This window comes from Leuresthes tenuis, unplaced genomic scaffold (assembly GCF_036924035.1).
Source record: "Leuresthes tenuis unplaced genomic scaffold, fLeuTen1.0.hap1 SCAF_12, whole genome shotgun sequence".
Lineage (NCBI taxonomy): Eukaryota > Metazoa > Chordata > Actinopteri > Atheriniformes > Atherinopsidae > Leuresthes > Leuresthes tenuis.
In genome coordinates, this window is record NW_027325366.1 from 29,647,279 (window position 1) to 29,661,214 (window position 13,936).

At 42.5% G+C, this 13,936-nt stretch overlaps 2 protein-coding genes across 2 annotated transcripts in view; one reads left to right on the forward strand and one right to left on the reverse strand.

Moving 5' to 3' along the window:
- The window catches only part of gdap2 (ganglioside induced differentiation associated protein 2), a 358,630-nt gene that overhangs the window by 170,186 nt on the left and 174,508 nt on the right, over window positions 1–13,936 (reverse strand). The window lies entirely within an intron of this gene.
- On the forward strand, window positions 1,236–11,981 carry trim45 (tripartite motif containing 45). The gene is made up of 8 exons (XM_072397429.1): window positions 1,236–1,901; window positions 2,863–3,151; window positions 3,390–3,535; window positions 4,519–4,835; window positions 9,288–9,417; window positions 10,510–10,624; window positions 10,732–10,858; window positions 11,717–11,981. Exons 1-8 carry the CDS (start codon window positions 1,420–1,422, stop codon window positions 11,869–11,871), a joined length of 1,761 nt encoding a protein of 586 aa, XP_072253530.1. The 5' UTR covers window positions 1,236–1,419; the 3' UTR covers window positions 11,872–11,981.

The following is a 13,936-nucleotide window of genomic DNA, read 5'->3' on the forward strand; positions in this document are numbered from 1 at the left end:
CTGGAGTTCAGTAAACTCATTGTGATGTTCAAGGCGCTGGAAGTAGCCATCAGAAGATGGCACACTGTGGTCATAAAGGGAGGGATATATCTATATATACACACACAAGGGTTGTCAAAATTATTTAATTGATTGTAACTAATATATATATACACACACATATGTATATCTATATTGAGATATATATCCGTTAATGCGTTAAATTTGACATATTTATAGAACGTGCGCACGTTGATCTTGCGTAAAAAGCTAATTTTGCGCTAAAAGGTTAAATTTCCGTTAACTTGTATTCATTTTGATAGCTCTGTGGACTGTGGGCTGTCAAAATTAATGCGTCAGCGGACAATTTACTTTCCGTTCCGTTCCGTTTTTCTCTTTTTCGGACCATTCTCTGTAAACGCCAAAGATGGTTGTGCGTGAAAATCCCAGTAGATCAGCAGCCTGTCTGGCACCAACAACCATGCCACGTTAAAACATTCTGATGCTCGGTTTGAACTTCGGAAAGTTGTCTTGACCACATAAACTTATTAATTTATTACAGTTGGTATTTTCACTCTAAAACAACAATAAACTCTGTTGCATTTCATAGTTTACCCATCTTTTTTCTTCCTCTGATGTATGCTTCAACTGTAAACTGGAGAACCCATCTACATTACATGAATTTGTCAGTGAGCTTTAGTGTCTATTCAACATAAAATAAAATCATTTTTAAAAACTGTTCTGTGGGGAAACTGCTGCAAAATACATGTAGATGATGTATTTTGTACATGATCCTGTACAAGTAGAGGATCAAAGAGTGTATTTCATCAGTGAATTTTTTATTTCAGTAGATTATTATTAGACTACCTGTTTGCTACCTGTAGTCTGTTCCAAAACTGAAACAATCAGATTTGCTATCAAATAAGTGGGAATGCAATTGATATTTCCCTCCCATGGTCCTTAAGAAGAAAACACCAACTCAATGCAGCATAAGTGAAGAAAAAAGCACAACAAAGTATCTCTGTTCACATACAGTGAGGGTCAGACTCGTTGTTATGTCCTGGGACGGTATGGAATAATGGGAGTGCGACATTCCATAGTCGGGGGCAGTAAAGAGTCCTGGAAAGTCTTTGGACCGCCCCGGATAGTCATGACACGCTTCCCATTGGTCTCTTATAGAGTAAGGTGTCGGATGTCCCGTGCAGATTTGAACGCAGCCAACTTTGTCGAGGAAAAGTATAATTAGTGACATGAAAAGTAATTGGTAAAAAGGTGGAAGCATATTTTCGTATCCAGCGTGTGGGAGTCCGATTATTTTTTGTCATTATTGTAAAGAGAAAGATTCTAGAAAGTTTTCTTTCAGCTGTGAAAACTTTGCATTGCTCCGTGGGTTTCTCGGTGCGTCCAAGTTTTCTTTCCAGGAGTCACCAAAAACCGACCATGTCGCAGTCTGAAGCGAGAGAAACTGCGGAGAAGGCAGTGCCAGGCTCGGAACTTCAACAAAAAGGCGTTTTGGTGAATCCCCGAGCGGTTTGTAACGTGTGTAAACGCTTGTACCGTGACCCTAAAATCCTCCCCTGCCTGCACACTTTCTGCTCGGACTGTATCGGTCAGCTGGAGCCGTTTTCGGCGGCTTCGCTTCGACGCGGTGAAGCTGAGCACGGCAGGAGCGGCGAAGCGCCGGAGGCGAACCGCACCGCCACCGTCACGGTGCTGTGTCCCGACTGTGACACCGAGGTGGATATCCCTCAGTCGGGGCCGGCTGGGCTGAGCACCGACCACCTAGCGCTGGACGAAGTTTTCCTGGAGACCCTGGTGTCGGACGCCCCGCTGGGATGCGACCTGTGCGGCGAAGGCGCTGCAGAAAGCCGGTGCGAAGTCTGCTGCGTCAACCTGTGCGAGTTTTGCTGCCAGGCGCACAGGTAGAGTAGTTTCTGTTGTGTTCCAGACAAATAATGTTCTCAAGCTGCCAACGTGTTCTGCTACTTACTGTCTTACTGTCAAATACCAATTCTGTAAAATTATGATTATTACTGATACTCATGCAGACATTCCCCATAAAACCCACATAAAGCTGCACGCACACGATCATATTAAAGACTAAAACTAATAGGAACAGAAACATATCAGTATTAATATATCTATAGATATAGATATTGATATATGTTTGTTTGGGTTTTCCTCTGCTTCTGTAATATTTTTTCCGTTATGTTTTCTGTTATTCTCTCATTGATTTCTACTTCCGCACAGCTAACAGGTAGTTTGGGTTACATTAGACACTTTTCTGTATTTCTTTTTTAAAGCAGATATTGGAAACAATGAAAATGAGTTGGAAAGGAAGGCCTCAACCCCTCCCTCTCTGCTATGCTTCAGCTTTGTCCCCCCCCCCCAACACTGTGGACTATATGAGAGCACATTTAAGATCTTCTGCTGCTTCTAACTTCCTCTGTGGGAGTTCATTGTATGTGTAAATGTAGCTGAATTCATTGCACAGATGTTGTCTTAACTTTAATGGAGATTTTGTCAGGTGATGTGGTTGTAAAATCAGGATTTTATTAGAGCAGAGCAGCAGTCTGAAAATGCTTAAAGTGACCACATGTAACACTTAGCCACCTGATAGAGAAAAGAAGAGCTGAAATATGTTAATGAGAGAAGCTTTCTTGGGGATTTGGCTGTTTTGATACAGATTTACACTTCACTGCTTTTACAGAAAAGATGCACACTTTCCCTTTGTGGTTATGCTTTCTTGTTTCCAGCTTCTTCCTCTTCTTATGTGTGCTGAACAGGAACTCAGGAGCATGCATCAAGTGTTACACATGCTGTGCATTGTAAAAGTCCAGTTTGGCTTCTCTTACATGCAGCCTTGTACTCTGCTATTGGCAGGCGGCAGAAAAGAACAGCGTCTCACTCTGTTCAGGCCCTGGAGGAGCTGAAGGCTCGAGGCCGTCTCTGCCGTCCCGTCCTCTGCTCCATCCACCCCGGCCAGGAGCTCCGCCTCTTCTGTCAGCCATGCGACCTACCTGTCTGTTTAGAGTGTGCCGCCACACTGCACCGTGACCACCGCTGCTGTCCCACACATGATATCATCGATCTTCATGGTGACCGCATCCGAGAGCTGGTCAGCATGTGTCTGCGCCCTCGTCTGGAGCGGCTGGAGGAGTCACTACAGAAGGTCCTTAAGAAACCCACCTTTAATTCCATGTTTTGAAACATTTCTTTGACTACTCTGTCGTTTGTTTGGCCTCATGCTGCTTCTGCATGATGCAACAACTTCAAACCAGGTCCTTGAGTAAGTTTAGAGAACAAAAAACTATTCTCAACGGGCATCATGGCACAAATTGCTAATTCCGTTTGAACTTTTTGAGATATTAAATTATGAAACTAAACTCTTCCCTCACACTCGCCTGCAGGTGGAAACTTCCCAAAAGACTTTGCAGGTACGGGTGGAGGCAACAGCCAATGAGATCAGGGCGTTTGCACGAAGCTACGCCAGCGCTGTGGAGGCCCACTGCCTGTCTCTGCTGCGTCGTCTGGAGGAACTCCGGGTCCAACGCAGGTACGACATACCCGACGCTAAATATTGGAATCAGTTCCATCGCAGGTGCTCTCCTAAGTTTCTAAATGTGATTTATGTGACATAAATCAGAAATTGTGTATTACTGCTGGCACCTTTGCTTTGTATCATGTCTGCACATGCTAGTCTGAATGCTTGACTATTTGTTCACCTTGTTACTTCCACTTCCACTCAATAGGCTTGCTGTTGCATAGCAACCAAACCAACAACAGTAGACCAGATGCTCAGAGGAATGAAGCAATTAAGGGGAAAAGATGGGTACGGAGATAAATAAACGCGTGTAGAAAAGAAGATAAAAGCTGTGTTTGAGGGAACTTTGATGGATGGAGGTCAAAGTTTCACAGAAACATGGTTAGAGAAATTACCCAAAGATACCCAAACAGAGTGGCAGGAAAACAGGCAGATGGATCGCTGTTTTTAGCAACAACACGCGGTGCCAGCTTGGTTTTCCCAGATATTAAACTGTGAGCCATGTACAGGTCATATACCAGGAGTTTCCACCCTTCTTATTTATCGTTATTTACATCCCTTCACTTGATAACAAGACACCCGCACATGGCATCATTCACCCAGTAGCTTTTCATTCTTTTCTTGTATTGATTGTTTTTTATTGAGTTAAAGGTGTTAAGTGATTTCCCTTTGACGATTATCTAAGCTGAACTCCACTCTAAAGAGCATTGATATGAAAAATTAAACACGTCTAGAAGTAATCTTTGGTGCTCTTCTCTACTGTACATTTCCTCATTCTTTAAATGTTTTGCAGATTTATTCCTTTTTTTTCACTTCAGTTTACGACAGCCGTGAAAACTGATGGTTGTTATTTCTGAGCCAAGATCTAAGCTTTCATGTTGAATTGTTGCTTTAAATTGGTTACACAATAATCCGTTCAGGTTGACAGACATATTGCACGAGCAGCATGCGTATACATGTGTCACAAACGCATACGCACGTCGTCTTTTCTCCAGGAACCACCTCCACCTGCAGAGGGCGCAGCTGCAGCAGGCTCTGCTGGACGTCCGAGGCAGCGTGGAGTTCGCAGAACGTCTGCTGAGCTGCGGGTCCGACACTGAGATCCTCAGCGCCAAAGGAGTGACCCTCAGAAGACTCACCGGACTGGCAGAGAGCAGTTACGACCCCCACCCAGCAACCGTCGCCCCCGACGATGGCAGCAGTATTTCATTCCTGCCCGGGGAGCCTGCAGGTGAGGTGGAGGGCTACCCAGTGGTTGGGGTGATCAACTCTAAGACTGTGGATGTCAGCAGATGCACCATTCAAGGGGAAGGTGAGCAACTAATAGGAAATTATTCTTTTTTTAATTTATTGGTGTGTTTGGTCATGTCCTCTAAGGCTTGAAATGAAACCCATGCATCTACAAGAGCACCTGCCCATTTTAGTATGTCATCAGAAGGTTAATATTCTGAAATAAATCATAATAACGACATTAAGAAACAAACAATTCCATCTGCTAGCACGTGGCGAAAGTGGGGCCAGTAAACCAAGGCCAGAAAGATTTGGCTCTGGAGCTAAAGATGCCTGCAGGGAGAGAAACGCCCAAATTACAAGGAAGAGAAACAAAGTTAGAGATGATAACAGATGAATGGTTTGAAAAAGACAGGAAGGTAGAGAGTTTCTGCAAAAAAGGAGCTCTTTAGACTTTAGAAGAGGTGAACACTTACCAACATTCAAGTCTTATTTGTTTATTCATATCTTCATATTTAAGAAGATTACTGATGGCGCTCTGCATGGAGGATAGTCAGCGCAGACGAGTGTGTAGTGTGTACGCCTGAGAAGATAATTACTGTTGTTGCCTCTGTGGGTGCTTGGGCTCAAATGCAGGAATGTTTAGGTGACTCAGCAGACCAGGCAATGCTTTGAGAATCTGTTTGCACACAAATATAACAGGTCCACACACATGCTGTCTGGGCGAGAAGTCGGAAAGAACTTAAAAGGGGCAACAAGTCACTTTCAGTTGACAGGAGTTTCCTTTTTATAGGCTCATATACAGGCCTGCAGCTGGAATATAACCAACATTGATCAGATGAATGGAAGTCCCAGTTCTTATTTCATTAGTCCAATGAAAATCAAAATGGAGTTGCAAAGATGCATACTAATGTTGAGATGTAATCTAAGATAATACAGGGCTGAGATACAAAGGTCAGTGGAATGGCTGAATGAGTGCTGGTTGTTTAATAAGAGCCTCTAAAGAGAGGATTTATTGCTTTGCTTTGTTTCATGTGTGCATGGTTTAAAAATTCCCTTTATTTGAATATTCTGTTGACTTAATGATGCATTTATTGTCAGAAAAGTCATATTTGATCAATTACTTTGTGATTTAAGTTGCTGCCTTCAGAAATGACTCCACTGTTACAGCGAGTGTGACACTATTCACAGCGCAAGCACACAAAAGAGCAGCCAGGACAGATCTGTAGTTGTTTTTCTGCGTCTCAATCTGAAAGCTCAGGGGAAAAAAGCATTTGTTTACTTGTGTGAGCGATGGAAAAACCAAAGCAAATCCAGACCTCTGTGCTGAATCAAAGAGCCAAAGTATTGTGCTAATGTTTGCTGTAGGTCTAAGTGTCATGTCAGGCATTTGCTGAGCAGCTTACAGGAGCCTGTAGAACATTATGTGCATTGTGTCTTCTGTGTTCAGATCTTTGTCCTGCTGTGACATTTTGATGCATGTGACCTTCCTGTTTTTTTTTTCCCACAGGCTTAAATAAGATGAGCTTTCTTTTGCCAGCATTAAGGTGTTTCTCCTTTTTAAGTTAACTGGTATCAGGAGTGTGATGCTCTCATTTACAGGGTCAGACAAAGGTCAGATTTGAGTGTAGAAATCAGAGACTCACTGATTATTATCACCCCAGTGAGTGATAAGAGGATTTAAAGTGTTGGAGCGGACCATGAGGCTTTGCAGCACAGGTGAGCTGCGACCTTCAACAGCTGCAACTTTAATGGCCTCAGCTGCCAGCCATTTTGCTGAGCAGGAGCACGCACGGAAATACACACAAAATACAGTCCTTAGGAACAGCAGTGGTAGCAGGAGAGGTTGAGGTCCACATTTGTAGTGATCTGGCTGAAACAGATAAGTAGTGTTGGTAACGGTAATCTCTGTATTCGTATGTGATGTTTAAAAAGAAAAAAGTCCTTTCACACATGGAAAAGTTCAGAATTCTGAGTTCGAAAGTGGGGATGTGTTAACATCTTGTTGTCATAGAAACAAAAAAAGGGGTACATCAGAGCGCCCCCTTCTGTTGGCCTGGTGTGGTCAGACTGAGACGCTTCCCTTCTCTGCTCACTCTGTATTTGCACCAGTGAAATCTCACATGATCAAGATCCAATAATCTGCACAGGTCTTCAGCCCTTATTTCTTTATATTGTGCTAGAAAAAGAGGAGATGGGTGCAGCAATTTCTTGAAACGTGCAAAAATCGATGGAAATACTATAACATTATACATTTCAATAGAAACGTATGAGCTCCTTTATTCTCCAACACAGCCTGAACCCTCTGAGACAAGCTTTCTGTCATTTCTTTGAGTAGTCTTCAGGAATAGTTCTCCAGGCTTCTTGAAGGACATCCCAAAGCTCTTCTTTGGATGTGGGCTGCCTTTTGTTCCGTTCTCTGTCAGATGATCCCACACTGCTTCAATAATGTTGAGGTCCGGGCTCTGGGGAGGATTCATCCCTCCATAAGACCTGCTGCCACTGATTTTCAGTCCACTTCTTGTGTCATTTGGCATAGCTCAGCCTTTTCTCCCTGTTTCCCTTCCTTAAGAACGGCTTCTTGACAGCCACCCTTCCATGGAGACCATTTCTGATGAGGCTTGGGCCAACAGTAGATGGATCAGCTGAAGGTCCAGATGCATCTCTCAGGTCCTGTCAGGTCTTTGCTGGATTTTTTCCTCTTTCTTAAGGACTTCACTTTCAGATCCTGTTAATCTGCTGTAGATAGTTTTTTTAGGCCTGACACTTCTTCTTTGGTCCTCCACTTGTCCAGTTTCCTCCATTTTATTTAAGGACACACTGCACACCCTGCTGATATGTGCCAAGTTTTTAGCTCATAGATAATTGGAATCACTTTGTTGGTGTAAAACCAGATGCAACTTAAGATAAATTAACAATTTGTGTCTTTGCTACAGGCTGCTGTGTCTAAATATTTCATTTAAGCTTGGAGGATTCTTGGGTCAGTGTTAAATGGCTTAATAAACTAAACTAAAGGCACATTCATATGAAACTACTCATGAACTGGACTGAAAAAGAAAAAGCAACCAATGTTCAAAGCAAAACTTTCAAAGACCTACCCCAGCTTTTGCTCAGATTTATGCAGTCCATTATTCCTTTATTTATTCATGTCCACCTCAAGCAGCAACTGCATTTTCTCCCTGAAAAAAATTCTGAAAATCTTGTGTCTGGGCAGAGCAGAACAAGTTAATGAGAGAAAAGCTGTGAAGTTGTGGAGAAAGTGGCCAGCAGCTGAAGTCCCTCTGAACCTGACTGCAGCGTCCAGGAGGAAAGTGACTCACATGTGCGCTCACTGTGGGTGGGATGCCATGTGTGTGGCTGAAACCTTTGGAAGCCTCATGATCCAGTCGTAGTGTGTTCACAGCAAACAGCTCATCAGTGACGCTGGGTCCCAAACTACAAGATTTTCTTTTACCAGACTTAACCCCCGACTCCAGCTGTCCTGCAGACGAGCCGCCTTTCTCGTCATTAAAGCTCTGTTTTTGCTTACCTTGTTGTGAAAGAGAATCGTCAGTTTCTCTCCACCTTTCTCTTTAGTCTGTCACACTATTACACACTTGAAGCATCATCATGGTGTGTGTGTGTTATTGCCAACATTCGCTCTGCTCTCAGTAAGGTTTTCTGTATATTTGATATGTTCCTTTTCTTGGTTTCACCCCATCGTGTCCCCTGACCTCATCTCTTATGTAGTTCCTCGCAGGCGCTTCGCTCAGCACGAGTCCTTGAAAAAGTCAAACACTCGGGATATTTATCCTGAGACTTGGACATCTCCATGAGTGCCACAGATCGCTTCTTTGGAGCTATTGGTTTTTTAAGTGACAATTCTGTCCAGATTATGCTGCTCCATCATTTTTAAAGATATTGTTTTACAAACTTATGTTCTGAGGTTTATGAATGATTTGCACCTTGTGGTGACCCTTTAATGTTTGCTCTGGTGAAGTCTTCTCATTATGATCCTTCCTCCTGAGAGTGATCTTCTTTAGACTTAAAGTTATTAAGTTGGGTTCTGGGTTTGTTCTGTTTTCTCTAAATGAACCAAACTGTTGATCTGACGTGTTGTACTTGCTCTGTGAGCTCCTTTGGCTGCATTTTGTGGGTTCACATCACCAGCTTAAAAACAAGAGCTACTCCAGACTTTTTACCTACCGGATTGACAAATAAAAAAGAAGGTGCAACACTAATCTGTCCAGGAAGCAGCTTTTAGTCCAGTTGTCCAATTAAATTTGATCTGTGGCACTTACTCATCACTTAGCTCATGTAAAACGAGCGAACTGTAATGGTCCTTACCAGTTTCAGTGGGATGATGATGATCGTCTGCACCAAATGAGACCCATAAAGAAATAGTTAGACAGTCATCAGGCTCATACTTGCTAGTGCAGCAGATCTGTCACCTTAGACTCCTATGTTAAAGCGACACACACTTTAGCCCCACAGAGTATTTTAATTGCTCTCAGCAGCTGTTTGGCCTCTAACCTCCCACCATTTGTGCTCACAGGTCTGCAGCAGGGCCATGAGGGCCAGGAGGGCCACTTCATCCTGGTGTGCCGAGACGCAGCTGGAGAGCAGATGGTTCGAGGTGGAGAGCACGTGCTCGTCAGCATCTTCCACAAAGAGAAGAAAAACTGGTGAGTGTGGCAGTGTCTGGCCTGCTTTGTCAGCAGCATTTCTGAGTCAACAAGTCACAAAAAGACTTCCTGTGTCCTGGAGCAACGAAATGATGCCTCAGTGTTCATGTGGGAGCCTTCGAACAGATATTTGTCCTTGTGTGCTTCACACCTGTGCAGTGTTTTTACTTTCTTTTAGTTATAAGACCAAATGTACTCATTTTTATTTATGCTTCTGCTCCACTTTAATTGAACAGTCTTCTCATGTAAAAACAAAAAGTCTGCTAATGAAAGTCAGGACAACTGATTTCTGATTCTTACCGACGTCCTTCATCCACAGCAGCCTGCGTGTAGAAATGAACCCGTGATAGTTTTCTGAAGGCAGCTTGTGTGCGCTCTCCATATACAGCCTGTTATTTAGCAGATGTGCATTGTTAAGTTGTTAAATTACACCAGAATGACTCAGGCTGTTGTTCAGTTCCCCCACATATTGCCTTGTTGGATTCATCCCACTAATCGATGCAGCCTCATATTTTATTTAGTAAAAAGACCTGAGACCTGAGCAGCTGCTTTAAGGTGAGACACACAGATCTTTTCAGAACAAGCAAACAAACTCAAAAGAAGCAATAATACAGTAATACATTGTAAAAAAAAACTCCTTAAGTGGAATTAACAGGTTTATAAAAACAATTGGAAATGTACTTAATTTACTCATTGGGTAAAACTGAGTTATTAACATAATTTTGTTGAGTTATGTTTAATAATTCACTAAAGTATACTTTATTAGTTGATTTATATGAAAATGTGATGATCGAAATATGCAAAATAATTAACTAGTAGAACTTAAAGATAGATTTAGTGTATCTGTAAGCTGTACAGAGGGCTGTATTTGCTACGAGAATATAATGGAGTACAAGAAGAAAATGATCATAGCAAGGAGACACTTCAGTAAGACACGAGTTGCACGGATCAGGGTCACAACTTCAGCCCATGTGTCTAACTTGTTTCAGTCAAGGGGGGCGACAGGCAGGGGGCATGCTGTGATGATGTGTCTCATAACGTTTTTGATAAATTGTGTATCAATAACTCAAAATTTGTTGTGTTTTGCTTCAGCAAAGTGGAGACGACTGTGGCCGACAACGCTGATGGAACTTACAGTGTTTCATACACACCTGTAGAGCCAGGATCTTACTCTGTGTGGGTTTGTGTCAAAGCCCAACATGTCAAGGTACCAAACGAACACGATCTGATTTTTAAATACCGCCAAGCTGACAGCTGGATTGAGGGCCAGGGCCTCACAGGCAGCTCACAGCTCATCCCCTCGTGTTCCTGCAGGGTTCTCCGTTTGTTCTGAATGTGAAGAGGAAGTTAAGGCATCACAGTGGGACGTTTCATTGCTGCTCGTTCTGCTCCAGTGGAGGAGCCAAAGAGGTTCGCTGTGGCTGCCCAGGAACCATGCCAGGTACGCCCTCAAAGCGCCTTCACCTTTTCACCAAAATAAGTTACTACATCAGCAGTTAAAACATTGACAGAAATCCTTCCTCATAACTGTAAATTCCTTTATTATCATCCATCTTCAGCACACTTTCAATGCGACACAAGTCATAAGTGCTGCCCTCGCATTAGTGGTCGTGCCAGGAATCCCACTGAATGAATGAATGAATAACAGCGCAGCGACTGAGCATTTTATCACGAAGAAAAGAGAAAACTCTGCTAAACGCTCTTCATCATGTTTGTGCAGCAGCATCTACTCTCTGAGGCACGATTATACGTATTTGGAGACAGAATCTAGACGAAGTGAAAGAAAAGTGTCGGTCTGACTGATCAACAAGCTTTAACATGTAGAAAATTTGATATTTGAAAGCGCTCTCTTTCAAAACCGGTATGTTTGAGAGAAGCTCAGCACACTTGTCAGAGCTGTTTGTCATGTTGAGGAGAGAAATCCCGTTATCATACCTCACTGTATGGCTTGTGAATGCCCTACACTGCCTGCACACTTTGGCTTTCTCCAGCCCTGTGATGGGCATGTGGGACTGGAGCTGTGAGGAAACTCAGCGTAAAGGGGACTAAATATGAAGTCATGTTTGGAGGATCAATTCAATTTATAAAGATTTTAGGTAAACCATGAAGGCTGGTGCTGTAGCGGTGCTTGCAGGATCCCGTTATTATTCAGCACACTACCTTTTTTTAGCCATTTGTAGCCTTTCTTTTTCACCCCCTCAACTATCCCTATAAATACTTACAGGGAGATATCATCGATTTTCTCATGTCCCAGCACATCTATCTCTGTCTGTCTTTATGCACGTCTCTCTGGCTGCAGGAGGATTTAAAGGCTGCGGTCACGGTCATAAGGGACATCCCGGGAAGCCTCATTGGTCTTGCTGTGGCAGCACTGTGGAGAAGTCTGAGTGTTTGCCTCAAAGCGTGTTGGCTGCAGTTTCCCCCCGTGGCCACCTGCGAACTGTGGAGCTCTGATGTGACTCGGAGACAGGTCGTGTCAAGATGATGCAAGTCCGTGAAGGATGGCAGCAACCGAAAGGGCAGGGGAGCAGGCTTCAGGCTGTCGGTGGCAGAGAGGAGCGAGCCAGGACATCAAAGTCTGCCAAATATGCAGGCTGCTGCTGGCTGATTGTGACCCAGCTACAAGCTCAGAGAGAAGGAATATCAACTCACCTTGTGCATCCTTCTCAATGAAATGTGCTAAAAGCATCCTGAGAAGTTTTGCTTCATTGTTTGAATTATCTCTACATAATTGAACCTTGATTTTTTTTTTTTGTTGTATTTTTTTTCATATCCAAAGGCCAAAGAGAACAATCCCAGCTTGTTGAAACATCATAAAACCCTCATTTAGTACTGCTATAATCCCTGTTTGAAATATCAAAAGGGCTTTCATCCAAACAATCCATCACTTCCATATGAAATACTTATAATTAAGAAATATCTTTATTTTAGGTGTTTCTTTGCAGTATTTACAACCTCAATGCCAAAGAGTTATTAGCACACGTATTATTTCTCACAAAATGCAAAAGATGGATGTTTAATTTTCATTTAAGAATATAAAATGGTTCACAAGAGTACAACTAATGATCCTAAATTGTGTTAATGTCAATGGAAGAAAAGTTTGTCTCTGTAGAAACCCTGGAAGTGAGTAAGAGAACTTGTACAGATAATTGTTCAATTGCTAGTCCTGTTTCAGACTGAACTTGTAAGTCATGATAAGCCACGATGGTCAGTGTTTCCTGATAAAGGGAGACAAAGCCAGTAGATGGCATTGTAGACATAAAAACAAACACAGGCATTAAGTACTGGAGATGAAAGTGAACTCTGGAGTTCATTTATTAAACATCATTTGAAGTATCGGTGTAAAAATAAAAGCAAGTCACGGTTTTTGAACATCCTGTAACCTTCTCACAATGTTCTCCTCAGCAGTCGTCACGCTGCTGATAAACTTGGGTTATCACCAGGATTCAGCTGACTGAGGTCTAAACTATGGGGTATAAAGTCCATAATAAGGACATGAACAAGTAAACCTTCATCAACGCAACATTAATCAAGTGCTAAACTTGTATTAGTAAGGAATTTAGAATGACTAAGGAAACTACTCAATTCTAGTCATGGGTGTGATTGCAAAGAGTTAATGGACTCTTAATATTTTACACCACAGAAGAAATTAGAGTTAAGAATCTCTTAACATTGGCGAGGTCAGGAGGTAGCCAGGGGTGGCCACAGCTTCCACAGAATCAAAGCAGTTCCAGAGAAGTTTGTGAACCTTGAAATGATGGGCTTCTGACTCATCTTGAAGGCACATTGACATTAATTATGCACATTAAGCAGCCTGACACTGCCCCGGAGCACCAAGAGGCTGAGAAACCGCTCACAAATTTCCTTTTGACTGATATTAAATCAAAAATTTTCAAGGTCGGTTTCAAGTATCTATTTTATCAGGGTAGATGGAGGTTAGCGAAAGATGGGCTTAATGATGTCATATTTTTTATTGTTGATGTTTTTAGGATCAGGATAGCGCTGATGTTCTTGCATCCTCTGAGGTGTCTTTTGAGAATCTTCCTCTGTCACTCCTTAGAAGAGGAAGGTGTAAACGGATAGCTGCCTTCTGACAAAACCCTCAAAGAGTGACTCGGTGGTGATTTTCAGTTCCTTCTGAAACATATCAACCAGAAACATCCATTCCAAACCTCATAAACCTCCTTCACTCACCATTGAGCCCTCAAATAATGTACCTCGTAATAGTGAGAGTCAGTGATCATGATGCAATAATAATAATGTCTCACATGTCTTATGCTGTACTCTTTCACCATTTGTGCTTTCAATGCTTCCTTGATTGGCTGTTCAGATTATCCAGAGAGAGTTACTGCGAGTTCTGTTGCAAAAGTGCCTGAATTTAGCTGTCACAACATTCAATAATACCTGCTGATTATGCTTTACAATAAAAGAATAGTCATGAGCGTATACTAAGAACTATAATTTCAGTTGTGGTATAGTTCATGGTATATTTGTGATACAAAATGTAACTTATTATTAT

Excerpts from the sequence above, each read along its gene's own strand:
- trim45 (XM_072397429.1), top strand. The coding sequence starts at position 1,420 with ATGTCGCAGTCTGAAGCGAGAGAAACTGCGGAGAAGGCAGTGCCAGGC. Across the intron at positions 4,836-9,287 it reads ATGCACCATTCAAGGGGAAG|GTCTGCAGCAGGGCCATGAG; the intron begins GTGAGCAACTAA and ends TTGTGCTCACAG. Across the intron at positions 9,418-10,509 it reads CACAAAGAGAAGAAAAACTG|CAAAGTGGAGACGACTGTGG; the intron begins GTGAGTGTGGCA and ends GTTTTGCTTCAG.